The following is a 13,743-nucleotide window of genomic DNA, read 5'->3' as shown; positions in this document are numbered from 1 at the left end:
ACAGTTATTATTATTGCTTTCTGCACTGAACGCGTAATCAATTAATCCGGTTGGAGCAGGAGGCTAAAACTTTACCGCATAATTCCGGCGAATCGAATTTTATTTTAAACAAATTGATTTTTTTTTACAAAAAACATTTTTCTTAAAAAAATGAAAATTTTTTACATAAAAATTTTAAAATTTACAGCGCGCTCGTAATTGACAAGTATTATTTCCCAATGTTTTTCGTCCGCGCACAAATGTTATAAATAATTTCTTTAATTCTACTGATTTCCGTGCCGAAATATTATAAATAAAAGTCGCCGATATAACTATACGAACGTAGTGTTTCTCTTCATTTCGAAGAGTTGCGCGGATACGCTTTATCGTGAATTCAAAGTAGAGGAGAGAAAAAAGAAGCAATTTCGTTTTTAATACACGCCTAGCACGATATCAGTTTCAGTCTTAGATATAGGAAGCATATGCGCATTTCGAAAAGATTCCTTTCTTGTCAGAGATCTGCTACTACATCCGATTACGCTAAAATCTATGGAGAAAAATCAGCACGTTATATACAAGAAAGTTTTACATTCACATTTTATGTCGCACACATGCACGCACGCATGCAATTGTTGATTTCCTATTAAAAATACGCAGTCTACGTAATGATTTAGTCACCGCGGCGGTATTCGCGCCTTATACGGGGGATCGCGATGAAAGACACTTAGTTTTTTGTAAGCGTTTTTTCACATTAAATGAAATCCTCTCTTGAAAAAATCTTTTTGTTTGGATGAATATCGTCAGAACAAAAAAATTTTTAAGTAAATTTAAAGTTTCAATAGTACTTTATAACTTTTTAAACAAATTTTTATTAAAAATTGTAATTCATAAGAAAACATTCATAAGAATTAATATTTTTTTAAATAAAAAATAAAAGTCAAAATTACTTTTAATCATTATTATATATTTGGTGAGATTTTTAACCAGAGACTGCAAAATATCTGGAAAAATAAGCATTGTACCGAAAAATGTTCCAAATAAACTCTCAATATTTTTGACGGAGCAATTCTATCCCGCAAAAGTTAGCCGCCTCCTGCTCTCCTCTAGTGGGAATAGGGATAACTTTGAAATCTTAAATGGGAATCCCTACTTTTTGTTACAGATTCGGATTCTACGTCTTAAAATGCGTCAATTTTATCTAAACCTTTTATTTAAGAACAGATAAAAAATTATCGTAGACATCTACGATAATTTAAAAAACATGTTTCAGACAAAAGTTTCTTTCTTCAACGTAGTATCATTGTGCAATAAAACATGGGGATTTCCCTTGAAGACGAAAGTTAACCAATTTTCGCCGAATGCAGCGCTATCTATCAGGAATCGAAAAAAAAGGTTTAAATAAAATTGACGCGTTTTTGGTAAAATTGAAGGTTTATTTGGAACATTTTTTTCATACAATGCTTATTTTTCCAGATATTTTGCAGTCTTTTAGTTAAAAAATTCACCCAGTAAAACGCTTTTCAAAATCATTCAATTAATTAAAACTTTTTTATGTCTGTGATAGTTTAACTGATATTCACTCAGAAAAAAAACCAACTTTTTTCAAGTCAAAATTTTCACATTTTCAACGTGCGAAAAAGCATTTATAAAAAACTACATGTCCCTTATTTTTTTTCTATATTTTAACATCTTAAGTTTATTAAAATCGAAAGAAAACATTTTGTTGTGTTCCTTTGTAAGATTTTTCTTCTGGAAAATCAACTGGAACAATTTGTGTATCGATGATTTTTATTAATGTCCATACGCGGACGACATTGATAAAAATCTTTAACGTTTAATTTTATTGACATCCTCGTATGTGAACATTAATAAAAATCTTTTACACGCATAAAATGAAATATGACATAATCTATTATTTTATTATCTATTATCATCATTCTATCAGTTTATTAACAGATGAGCGGAAATTCAAAAAGTACATGCTAAAATGCATACAAGATCTAAACACAATCCTTTCTGCGCATATTATATATAATAATATTTTCTGGCACAGTCACAGATTTTCATAACATCGTCAATCGAGTTAAACACTCTTTCTCTTCTGAAATCTGATACTTTCATACAGATATATGTAAATATGATGTCTTCTATTTATATATATTTATACAAAATACATACTCGAAAAGTAATGCTCGATCGAGATTGCGTGGAATTTTCTCGGAATGCTCCATTTAGAATCCGAAACCACTTTTTTATTTCGAGCCGAAACCGAAAACGAATATTCGGTTTTTATTAAATTTCGATCGAAATCAAAATCGAAATTAGATAAATCTTACACTATATGATTTTTGGAGTCATTGGAAAATGTTAAAATATGTGAAATTTGTATACTCTTTTTGAAAAATAAGATTTTATTAATATCTTATTATTCCTTAAATGATAAGGAATTTTCTATAAATTATAAGGAATTTCAGGCACTAGATATGTAGCGACTTGGCGAGTAAAAAAGGAAAAAGGATAAAGAAGGAAGAGAGCACTGGCGAATTTGCAGCAATCGGCACCGATCAATCAATGATAACGTATAGTTTTTCGAATGCTCGTCGGCGCGTTGCAGTTTCGGTTTACTTACCGAAATTTTTTCTTAATTTCGGCCAAAACCGAAATCAAATCGAAACTTTGATTTTTTACTGAAATTGACCGAAACCGAAATTTCGGTCGGCTCTATTTATTCCAGAAATCATTACATGTTTCGTAACATGTGTAATTATTAGAGATGTGTTTCTTCAGAAGCATAAGAACGAGCCTGATCGACACAAGCCGATGAAAATAAAAGGAGAAGGAAAGGAGTATTAAATGCAGTATGAGCTTGAAAACTTAATATTTATGCTTTGGTTTAAGTAAAAGGAAGATCTTGCGGAGTCTACATGACGTCATTATTCGTAAACAAAGCGTCAGAGAGAAAACAGAGGCATTTGTACGATATTGTTCGGAGAAATCTAGAACAAACGCGTCTATATATTATTATCATCATCATCATCATTATTATCACTATTACTATTATTACTATTACTATTATTATTATTATTATTATTATTATTAATAATGCATAGGACAAGAGGGAGCGGCGCACTTGCAATACAATTCAATCGCACACACCACTCACATCGGCCTGTTCCTAGTAATTTTTCACTACTTCACCAATGAGATTATATTATTTTAAATTAGCCAATTAGTGATGTGAGTAATTGATACACACTCAGGACAAGATCATTATCTCATGAACTACAGCAGCGCTTTTAGGTAAATGATATACATTATTATTTCGACATACGCTGGTACTAGAGTTTCACCTGGTCATCATTTTGACAAACAGACAGTTGGAAGCTAGGAAAAACAGACCACATTTGTGGATTTTTCCCCTCAAAGTAGATTACAGATATCTTTGATCTTTGCATGTGAGGATATGCAACATTCTCACTGTTCCCCTAAAATCGATTCAGAAGAAAATATATTCAAATGTCCTGTTGTAATTTTACAATAAGCTTTGGATGTTAAAATATAGATATATATAGATAAATAAGAAAGACATATTTATAAGTATTTAATTGCACATTAAAGGGATCCTAAAATCACCTGTTTTACCAATTATTTTTCAAATAAATATTTTTTTCCTTCTTCACAAAAAAAAAAGTATAAACAGTAATAGTCCAAACAGATCGATTTTATGCTAGAAATGAAAAAAAGTTTGAAATTTTGTTTTGATTCCTGGCATCAACTCATAAATATAAATATAATATTTGCTTTATGCAAGTTTTATATTATATATATATAAAACAATCTTGATTTTTCGACTAAGGATTACATGAACAAATAATATTAAGTTTTTAGAATTAGATTTGGATACCTAACAGAAAAAATTAGTTAGAAAAACTTATGAAAAGAAGAGCATAAAAACCACCGCTCAAGATATTGTTTGTGATATTTAATTATCATTACTTAATAAACCATTAGGTGTCTTGCCTTTGATTGATATTAGCAACAGTTTTGCACGTAACATCATAAGTTTTGATTTATAAATCACGTTCGTTTTTATTATGTATTTTAGTTAGAAAATTTGTATATAAATATATGCGTGCGATATTGATGAAATATATATGTGTGCGATATTGATGTAATATATATGCGTGCGATATTGATGTAATACATAACGTGTCAATGATACATAAATCGTAAGTTCTCCTGAACTGACAGAACAGACAATTTTAGGATCCTCTTAAATCGTCTCTTTTGAAAAAAAGTCGATTTGTTTCTTTTTTCTGAATGAATACCATCTAAAATATCATATATAAATAAAATGTTTTAATACAAAAGTTGAAAAAAAAAGTTTTAAAAATATTTTATAACAAAACTTTTAAAATTTTTTTATTTTCTATAAATAAATAATTTTTTTTTAATTTTATGTGAAAATTTATTTACATAAACATTTTTATTATTATCAACATATTTTATTCAAAATTTTTATTTATTGAATATTTACATATTTTATTGAAAATTTTTATTTAAAAATTATTTATAATTATTATAAGTTATTTAATTAAAACATTTTTATGGTTTAGATATTCATTCGAAAAGAAAGAAATTGATTTTTTTTGAAAAGGAGAGTTTCACTTTCTTAACATGCGATTGAGCAAATTATAAAAAAATATACGTCTCTTATTTTTATCTATATTTTAACACATTCAAAGCTTATTACAATCGGAGCGAGACATTTGATTGTGTTTCCTTGTCAGACATATTTGAAAAATTCGAAATATTGGGATACTCTTACTTCTCTTCTCGGATATATTATCTTTATATTATGCAATCATCGCTTTGAACATTTTAAGGGGAAACTTCAGGATTTTCTATTAGCACTTACTATACGCTGATTACTACAAAGAATACGAGCCTGGAGATTTTAACTGCGTCAACGTAAACTTCTCGTTAAGATGGAAACTAAAGTCCCAAATATCGGCAAAAATAATGTAATAATAAAAAAAACAATTAAAGGCAACGGGGTGGTTGCCTTTAATCGTTTTTTTTTTATTATTATTAGAACCGTGTCTGCACAATATTACGAAATTAACACGATTAAACACGATTAAATGTGATTAAACGCAATCTTGATCATCTATATAACAAATAATTCTTTAGGAATCATTGGATAGAGAATTATCCAATGCCCAAAATAACTTATCAAATATTAAAAATAGATAACAAGAGCTAAGAATCATTGAATAGAATGGATAGTACACAATTAGCGAAGGAAAAGGCTTATCTTGTATACATTAATCGATACATACAGAATCATTGTATATAGCTAATTAAACAAAGATAAAAAGAGGAAATAAATCATTCCAGTCAGAGGACATAGATATTTCATTCCGGAATACATGGAACGATACGGAGGCATATAAAGCGTCTTTTCACCGATATGTGTGGCTAGCATTTAATTAAAGGGAAAGAACACTGTTGGCGCTACGCTTACTCGTACATCAACAAAAAAGTATTAGAGATGCACATTTAGAAGTGTTTCTCTTCTAAACTTATGTTATACTTGCACTAAAGTTCCAAAAAGTTCATGTCGCACTACTGTTCTTTGTCTACGAACGACAAGATCAACAACAAGAATATGCTCGCGGTTTTTGGATTCGTGCGCAATACAAATACTTTCTCCTTTACATCGATATGCCGAGAAAAATTAATATGACACGAATCTCCAAGCTCTCGCGTGTCTCCGACAATCTCTCATGTTCATCTGTGATTATCCTGACTGATCTGATCGGCACGTATTTGATCCATCAATTTGCTTTGATTGCTCACGTCTGATAAAGACTCGCTGTCACTGTTCGGATTTACACGAACTGGTGATGGACTATCCACCGGCCGGAAAGAGAAACTAGGTGAATCCGCGCTCGATAACGATTCGGGTGTGCCCACGGAACTGATGGTTCCAGGGAGTGGGCTGGACAGAGCATCCAATCTGCGAAGACATTATTGAATTAAAGAAACTATATTATAGGGATACACGCATATTAGATCTATTTTTTATTCCTACAGTGAAATAAATACATATTTGTTTCACTTTTACTTAATGCACTGTGTGCACCAATTCGAAGAAATGCAGGAATAAAAAACAGATCTATGATTGTTTCTTTTATACTCTTAAAAAAATTATTACTTTGATAATTTTTCATCCTATTTAAGTATAATATATAGAAAATTGTTGTAAAAATATACGCAACCTGGATGCAACTGACGTTAATAAACCAGAAGTGCGTTTTACAGGTGGTTGTAAACTCTGATCCATTCCACCCTCGTCTAATTCGAATTTTCTTTTGACTGGTCCTAAACAGCTCGGCCTTATCGCGATAGGACTCAAACTGCGCCTGTATTTCATGAAATATTAGCAGAAAATAATAAACAATGAAAAAAATAAACAATAATAATAAATGACAATAAATAATATAAACTGCATTAATCACTTTTTCTTTTTAAGTATGACTATACATAAATTTTATGCAACAAATTCAGATGAGATAAATTTATGTTCTGAACAAGCTTTACCTCGTGGCAAATGCCTTTCTAGTAGGACTAGGAGACAAATTGTTCTTCCAGATGTGAATACCAGGAGAGTAACACTGTCTTTGATTAAATCCAGATCTTGTAGGGGAAGGTGAAGAACACAGCGGTGAACCGGTGATAGACAGATTCAAACTTAGAGGATCCAATGGCCTCTTTGATCGTTCTACTTTGTTAAGCTGCGTGGGAGATTCTGAATCCTTGAATGATAATCCTTCCGCTTCCAAAGTGAGATCCTCCCATGATTGCGATATCTGCATGGCACTATGAATTTCCTTCTCGTGTGCTGCCTCCCGGCCAGCGACATCCACGCATTCTTCCTGTCTTAACTGACTGACGCGTGGTGTCAATCTAGGAACATTACCAGGACTCTAAAAGTAAAAAAAGTAGATCAAATTAAACAAATGAAAAGTGAGCCAACACTGGTTGTTTTTTTTTGTGTAATAATTTAATAAATTATATTTAAATAACGAAATTACAAGATATTTCGACCCCTAATTTGGATCCTCTTCGATACAAAAATATAATAAACATTACAAAATTAGAGGATAAGGCGCTTTTTCACTGATAGATATTGTTAAACTATTGTTCACATATAAAAAGTCAAATGTACAATGTCTTTAATATTTAGTATATGTCTATAATATTTATTTAATATTTAATATTGACAGTATATGTAAGCGGTGAGTGTTGAATATTAAGCTAAAATATTAGAAACAGTAAATTATTGTAGTTAAAATATAAGATTAAATCTCGACTTACACATTAATAAAGACACACAATTAAATTAAGATATATACTATAAGTTTATGAAAGATTTTCGGACAATGATTATGTTTATACATATACAGGGTTGGCCATATTCGACGGAAAGATGTTTTTTTTTTCAATCATGGGAAACGTCGTTACTCGATCTAACATCTTTTTCCCATGATTGAAAAAAAAAACATCTTTCCGTCGAATATGGCCAACCCTGTATATGGGATAATTGATGAAATATAAAAACAATCAAGAATTTATGTAAATAAGTCGTAATCTACAACGGATTCAACAAGTCTGCGTGATTTTACAAATTTAATCCTCTCTTTTCTTTGAATAAAAATCATTTCTGAAATCAATCTTTTATTAAGAGATTTTTCTTCATTCAAAATTTGTTGGATCTTTGTATTATGCTTTGTTTACAAATTCTTGATTGTTTCTATGCTTTATCTATTATTATGTATAGGATATTCGGAAAATCACCCGCAATATTTCGGGAAGTGATTCGGGACCTAAAAAGAAGGAAAAAAAGCTATATAAATATCCGGAAATAAGTAGTTTCCGAGTTATAATCACTTTTATGTTTAAAAAATTGTAATTTATTTTTCATAAACATAATCATAATTTATTTCATAGTGTTTTAACATAAATAACTACATTTCGGGCTATTTTGGCGTTAGCCAGGATGCACCATGCGGAGGCATAGTCCGCTTGGCATACTTCTAGTAAAGTAAAAAAAATTTTTAAATAAAAAAAAATAAAAAAGAAGGATGTCAAATGGCCTCCACGGTGCATCCTGGGTAACGCCAAAATAGTTCGAAATGTTATGTTTATGTTAAAACACTATAAAATAAATTATAATTGTGATTATGAAAAATAAATTACAATTTTTTTAACATAAAAGTGCTTATAACTGGGAAACAACTTATTTTCGGATCTATGTTCATATAGCTTTTTTTCCTTCTTTTTGGATTCCGAATTACTTCTCGAAATATTGCAGGCGATTTTCCGGACACCCTGTATATAAACGTAGTCAGTCTGATCATCTCTCACAAGTTTACAGTATGTTATACAACACATATCTTGATTTAATTGTGCGCATTATTGTTTTGCCAGTAATACGTTTTGCTTTATTAATATATGCAAATCAAGATTTAACTTATAATTTTATTTGACTACAATAATTTAATGTTTCTAATATTTTAGTTCATTATTTGACCTGATCGCTTAAGTATTCTGCCAAATATTAAAGGCGTTGTACATTTAATGATTTTTGATAATAAATTGGATAATAAATAGCTTAATAATGCCTATCAGTGAAAAAGCCTTATACTCTAACGTTTATTATATTTCTGTAATGAAGAGGATTCAAATTAGGAATCGAAATGTCTTGTAACTTTTCATTATTTAAATATAATTTATTATACAAGAATAATCAATGTCGGCTCACTAGCCGACACTAGCTTTTCATTTGTTTAATTTGATTTATTTCATTGAAGTCTTTGTATCTTATATAGTTTTTAATAAAAAAAAATATAGGATAGCGATAAAACACAGTGGGAGTTTTCTAACAAGCGATACTGTGTAAGATAGTAATCATTTCATCTTTATTCAACATTGGCAAACAGCAAGGATGTAATGATTCACTGTGTTACATTATGTCATCTGTTATGTCTCCTGTTGGAAAGCTCCCAGTATCAGGCAAATAAGTTGATCAAAGAATTATAGCATTACAAAATAAAATGTTACATTTTTTCTAACCTATTGTAAATTTAATTTTTTGTTTATTTATAAAATAGAAAATAAATGTTACATTTCGAATTTTACTACTAGAGTAACAGAACTAACAGAAAAACTTAGATAATATTTAATCAATACTGAGCTGAGTAATAAATAATACAAAGTAAGAGAGTAAATAGATAACATGATCTTACACTGGTACTAAAACGTCGTAGACGAGTTGAATTTGCAAATATATTATAGGTTGACACAGCGTCCCTGCAAGTGATAAAATAAGAAATGTTTAAAGACAATTAAGCACAGTTGCAAATATTAGAAAACATTTTTAATAAACTTATTATCAATAAAGGTTCTCTCAACTTTAAAAGAATTCAGAATTCAAATCTTCATTACAAGTACTACATGAACTATACATTTGCAATGTATTATAAGATAACAATTAATTAAAAAGTTAATAATAAGTTAAACTAGATCATTATGTGAAGAACATAAATAAGTAAAGAAGCGCCAAATAAAGATCAAGGCTGGAAATCTTGATGTTTAATAATATTTCTATGTAAATTAAATTAAAAAAAAAAGATATATCTTTAATTACATAAATTATGATCCGATTACTGTTAGACTTGAAACGTTATCATAAACTGAAGCTAAACTAATACCACAAATTAAATTCGTTAATTTAATAATAATGTTAATAATCTTAAGACTCTGTAAAGAATTTATTGCGAAAAATATTATTTCAGTCAGAGGTTTCGAACTTCCTGACTGTGGGCATTTTCCAGTGTAATACACAGTGAATCATTACATTCTTGTTGTTTGCCAACATTGGATAAAAATGAAATAATTTACTGTGTTATACAAGATGCCCTTGTTGAAAAACGCCTTATCTGGAACGGGCGCACCTTTCCCAATTCAACCAGTGAAATATTTATCAGTAATAATCAATATAGTGGAACTTCCATAACTTCTACTACGCAGAACTGTGAGAAGTTAGGGAGGTTCTCCTCATTCTTATGTTGGGTCATCTAAAAAGTATTTGCGGTACTTTGTCACTAGATATATGACCATCAACACACATCTAGTGACAAAAAACCGCGGATACTTTTTAGATGATCCAATATTAAGGATAAACATTAAAAAGAAATAGCATGTATTGCATATAGAATGTTTGCGCAGATGCTAACGCAACATAACCTATTTTAACACTAAAAATGTATACGACATCGTGTATATATGTGGAAGGGGAATGAAGAAGTTACAGACTACTGTAGTTAGGAAAATTCCATTGTATATTGACGGAAAATATGTTGAGAGGTGAACGCGTATGAACAATAAGTGAAACTTTAAAGTCACTTATAATTGGTTACGATAATGGTTACTTATAATTATTGGTTAACAGAACTGTATCTTTCATATGTTATTACTTTAAAATTACAAATTAAAATAATATGAATAGTTTTGGGCTCTAAAAATATAAATCATGATATTATAATAATCCCAATAAGATTCGATACTTGATATATTCGTGTATATAGATAAAATTGGGTGCCCAACAAGGGAACACAGTGCGACACTGTGTCACACAATTGAACACAGTACATAGGTGGTTAATGGAACGCTTTAATTTTCAAGTTAGTTATTAGATGGCGTTAAAGTTACTAGATGTTACTAATTGGCTGCATTTAATAAAGGTGATCTTTAAATTGTATTGTGTTGCATTATTTATACTGATCTCTCTGAATCAGCGTTAACGAATTATCATGTAATTATTGCGTAAGTATTGTATTTTCTAAATTGTTGCATAATTTCTAATAATTTTCCATTTTCCACAGTTACTTAACCTAGCCAGATACTCACAAATTTTAAGAGGAAAAAAAGAATTTCTGTTATTGATTATATTATAATTTTGATAGTAAGTTTTGTTATTATTCACTTATAATTCTCTTATTAATTATTATTATAAATGATTATAAAATTTATATATGCTCATAAATTAATAGAAGCTTATAAAAAATGTTAATAGATGAATCGTCCAGGTGTTGTCATTTACGAATTAATGGAAACGCAATATCAAAGTATTACTAATTCGAGCGATAATTCAAGCGTATTAAATATCAGTACAGATAATATGACATCAAGCTCTAAAGAACAAGAAGAGAATGTACTGTTATTCCTTTTGATGCGTCATTTGATGTATGGTCAAAAAAGACATCGTATTGAAAACTATCTGCAAGTTGTAGATTCTTTGACCGATGCCGAATTTAAAAAACATTTCCGATTAAATCGAAAAACTGCCTTAATGTTAACTGAGGAATTAGAGGCATCTGCATTTATTCCATCACATACATTTGGTAGAAAACCGATATCAGTTAAACTTAACTTTTTACTTTTCTTGTGATATATTGCAAACACAGAGCCTCTGCGTCTGATAGATTTAATATTTCAATTTCTTCCGTTTTTCGAGTTCTTCAGCGAGTTATAGTTTGCCACGACATGAAGTTATAGTGAACAATTTAGACACACGAGGAATTAATAATATTTTAGGCGCAATTGGTTTTACTTATATTTAAATTGTAAAACCTGCAACTAATGCACGTATTGCAACTGCAAAAAATATTTCTCTATTAATTTACAAGCTGTTGTTGATGCCAATATGTGCCTTAGAAATATATATTGTGGTGACCCAGGTTCTTTTCACGACGCTCGTGTTTTTAGAAGATTACCTCTATACGAAACAGCTATGATAGATAAAAGAACATTATTTCCTGGTGAAACGTTTTTATTAGGCGATTTAGCATATCCATCCTCATGGCTTGTATCTCCCTTTCGAGATAATAGACATTTGACGCCTCAACAAACAGATTTCAATTTTATGCATTCATCTACGAGAATAAAAATTGAAAAAGCATTTGGAAAATTAAAGGGGCGATTTCGTCGTATTAAGTTCTTCACTGAATATCGTGATCTAACTTTCGTTAGTTGCAGCTTGTATATTACATAATTATTGTATTCACAAACATGACATATACGATTTTCCTGAATATAATGATGACTGTACAAATGCAAATGATTATAATGAAGATAATTTTCATAATGAAATGCAAAGAGATCGCAGGATGCAATTATTCAATGAAATATTCTCTTGAATATAATATATAATATTGCATAAAGCTCTTAAAAAGTATAAAATATTTAAAGCTATTGTAATAAATAAAAAATTTATTTGTCTTCTACAATAGCTTTAAATATTATATAACTTTAAATATTAATTATATAATATACATGTGTGTGTGTGTGTGTGTGTGTGTGTGTGTGTGTGTGTGTGTGTGTGTGTGTGTGTGTGTGTGTGTGTGTGTGTGTGTGTGTGTGTGTGTGTGTGTGTGTGTGTGTGTGTGTGTGTGTGTGTGTGTGTGTACATACAAAGTAAAATGTTGCGGTAAACTATATAGCACTGATAATTGATTACATTTTATTTTTTTGCTAGAATTAAGAAATTTAAAAGTTACTTTTATATTTTGATTGCAATAGTTTTATATTAAGGTATCAATGTTACTAGCACAATTATTGTAAAAAACTTTATTAAAAAAATTTATAATTTCATTGCAAGAATAAAATGTATGTAATATTTATATTTCTCTTATGCTTACACATAGTAGTAGTAAGTAACTTACTTTCATAGCATATATTTAATGTACTATTGAGATATATGTATATATATGTATACATACATATGATAACAAAAATTAAAAAAAATAAAATAATCGTATTTAATAATCATTTTAAAACTAGGAACTGTAAAATCACAAGTTGAATAAAAAAAAATGAAATATCTTAATTTCTATCAAAGAAGAATGTAAAACGCAAGTATTTTCATTAATCGGAATCTGATGAATTAGCTTTAACTATCTTTTTAACAGTTTATACTTTTTTTCCTCAATTGCTACAATTTCTGTGTGTCTCTTTGTTTTGTCTTGTAACTTTGTTAAATAATGTTTTCGTTGCTTTATTTCTTCTTCTTTCGCAGCATAATACTTTTTTTTCATCTTCAGCAATTCTTTCTTATGTTCAGAAGCAGATACATATCTTTCATCACAGACTTTGTCAATTCAATCTTCACCTTTACATATTCTAACCATTGATTTTTCAATGTAACTTTATCCCTTGCTATATTAGAGTTAGTTCCACGCGGCAAACATTTATTTTGGCTTCTCATACTTAATATGGAATCAATAGATTTAAAAATACTCGAATCTTCAGAGCAAGAACTTTTAGTATCAGAAGGAACTAAGGTTGAGTTTGAAGAACTTGGGTCAAACTTTTGTCGTAGATGAAGCTGAAGGCTTTGCAATATTCATATATTTGGATAAGAAAGTATAATTTGTAGTAGCAATTTTTCCTTTATTAAAGATCTCATCCATTTAATCGAACCATTTGAATGTCATTAGGTTTCTCCCTGATTTCGAATTATTATCTACACATTCCTTATATTTCTTCATTAAGGAATTCATTTTCCAATGGTCTTGATCTACAGACATCTGAAAGAAAAAGATAATTATATAGAACTTTAAATAATTCCGTGTAAATTTATATATTACATATCCAATCCTGCAAACTGTGCGCCGAAATTTTTAATCTTGAAACACA

General features: G+C 29.5%; 1 protein-coding gene and 2 pseudogenes across 2 annotated transcripts; 1 reads left to right on the top strand and 2 right to left on the bottom strand.

Annotated features, from left to right (window-relative positions):
• Positions 1-82: 82 nt before the first annotated feature.
• Positions 83-9,421, bottom strand: LOC105155071 (PABIR family member 2). Its single transcript, XM_087416589.1, has 4 exons — positions 9,294-9,421; positions 6,586-6,971; positions 6,264-6,407; positions 83-6,001 (listed from the first exon to the last, which is right to left on the bottom strand). Exons 2-4 carry the CDS (start codon positions 6,858-6,860, stop codon positions 5,773-5,775), a joined length of 648 nt encoding a protein of 215 aa, XP_087272715.1. The 5' UTR covers positions 6,861-6,971; positions 9,294-9,421; the 3' UTR covers positions 83-5,772.
• A 1,510-nt stretch (positions 9,422-10,931) lies between these two features.
• On the top strand, positions 10,932-12,421 carry LOC147906410 (uncharacterized; annotated as a pseudogene). Its single transcript, XR_015548415.1, has 2 exons — positions 10,932-11,011; positions 11,123-12,421. The product of XR_015548415.1 is annotated as an uncharacterized LOC147906410 (transcript).
• A 145-nt stretch (positions 12,422-12,566) lies between these two features.
• Positions 12,567-13,737, bottom strand: LOC105155070 (uncharacterized; annotated as a pseudogene).
• Positions 13,738-13,743: the final 6 nt, after the last annotated feature.

Source organism: Acromyrmex echinatior, unplaced genomic scaffold (assembly GCF_024713525.1).
Source record: "Acromyrmex echinatior isolate Ae372 unplaced genomic scaffold, ASM2471352v2 Scaffold39, whole genome shotgun sequence".
NCBI classification, from domain to species: Eukaryota; Metazoa; Arthropoda; class Insecta; order Hymenoptera; family Formicidae; genus Acromyrmex; species Acromyrmex echinatior.
Note: the sequence above shows the minus strand (reverse complement) of the source record. Positions and strands in the feature narration are given on the sequence as shown.

Excerpts from the sequence above, each read along its gene's own strand:
- LOC105155071 (XM_087416589.1), bottom strand. The coding sequence starts at position 6,860 with ATGCAGATATCGCAATCATGGGAGGATCTCACTTTGGAAGCGGAAGGA. Across the intron at positions 6,408-6,585 it reads AGAAAGGCATTTGCCACGAG|GCGCAGTTTGAGTCCTATCG; the intron begins GTAAAGCTTGTT and ends CATGAAATACAG. Across the intron at positions 6,002-6,263 it reads TTAACGTCAGTTGCATCCAG|ATTGGATGCTCTGTCCAGCC; the intron begins GTTGCGTATATT and ends ATGTCTTCGCAG.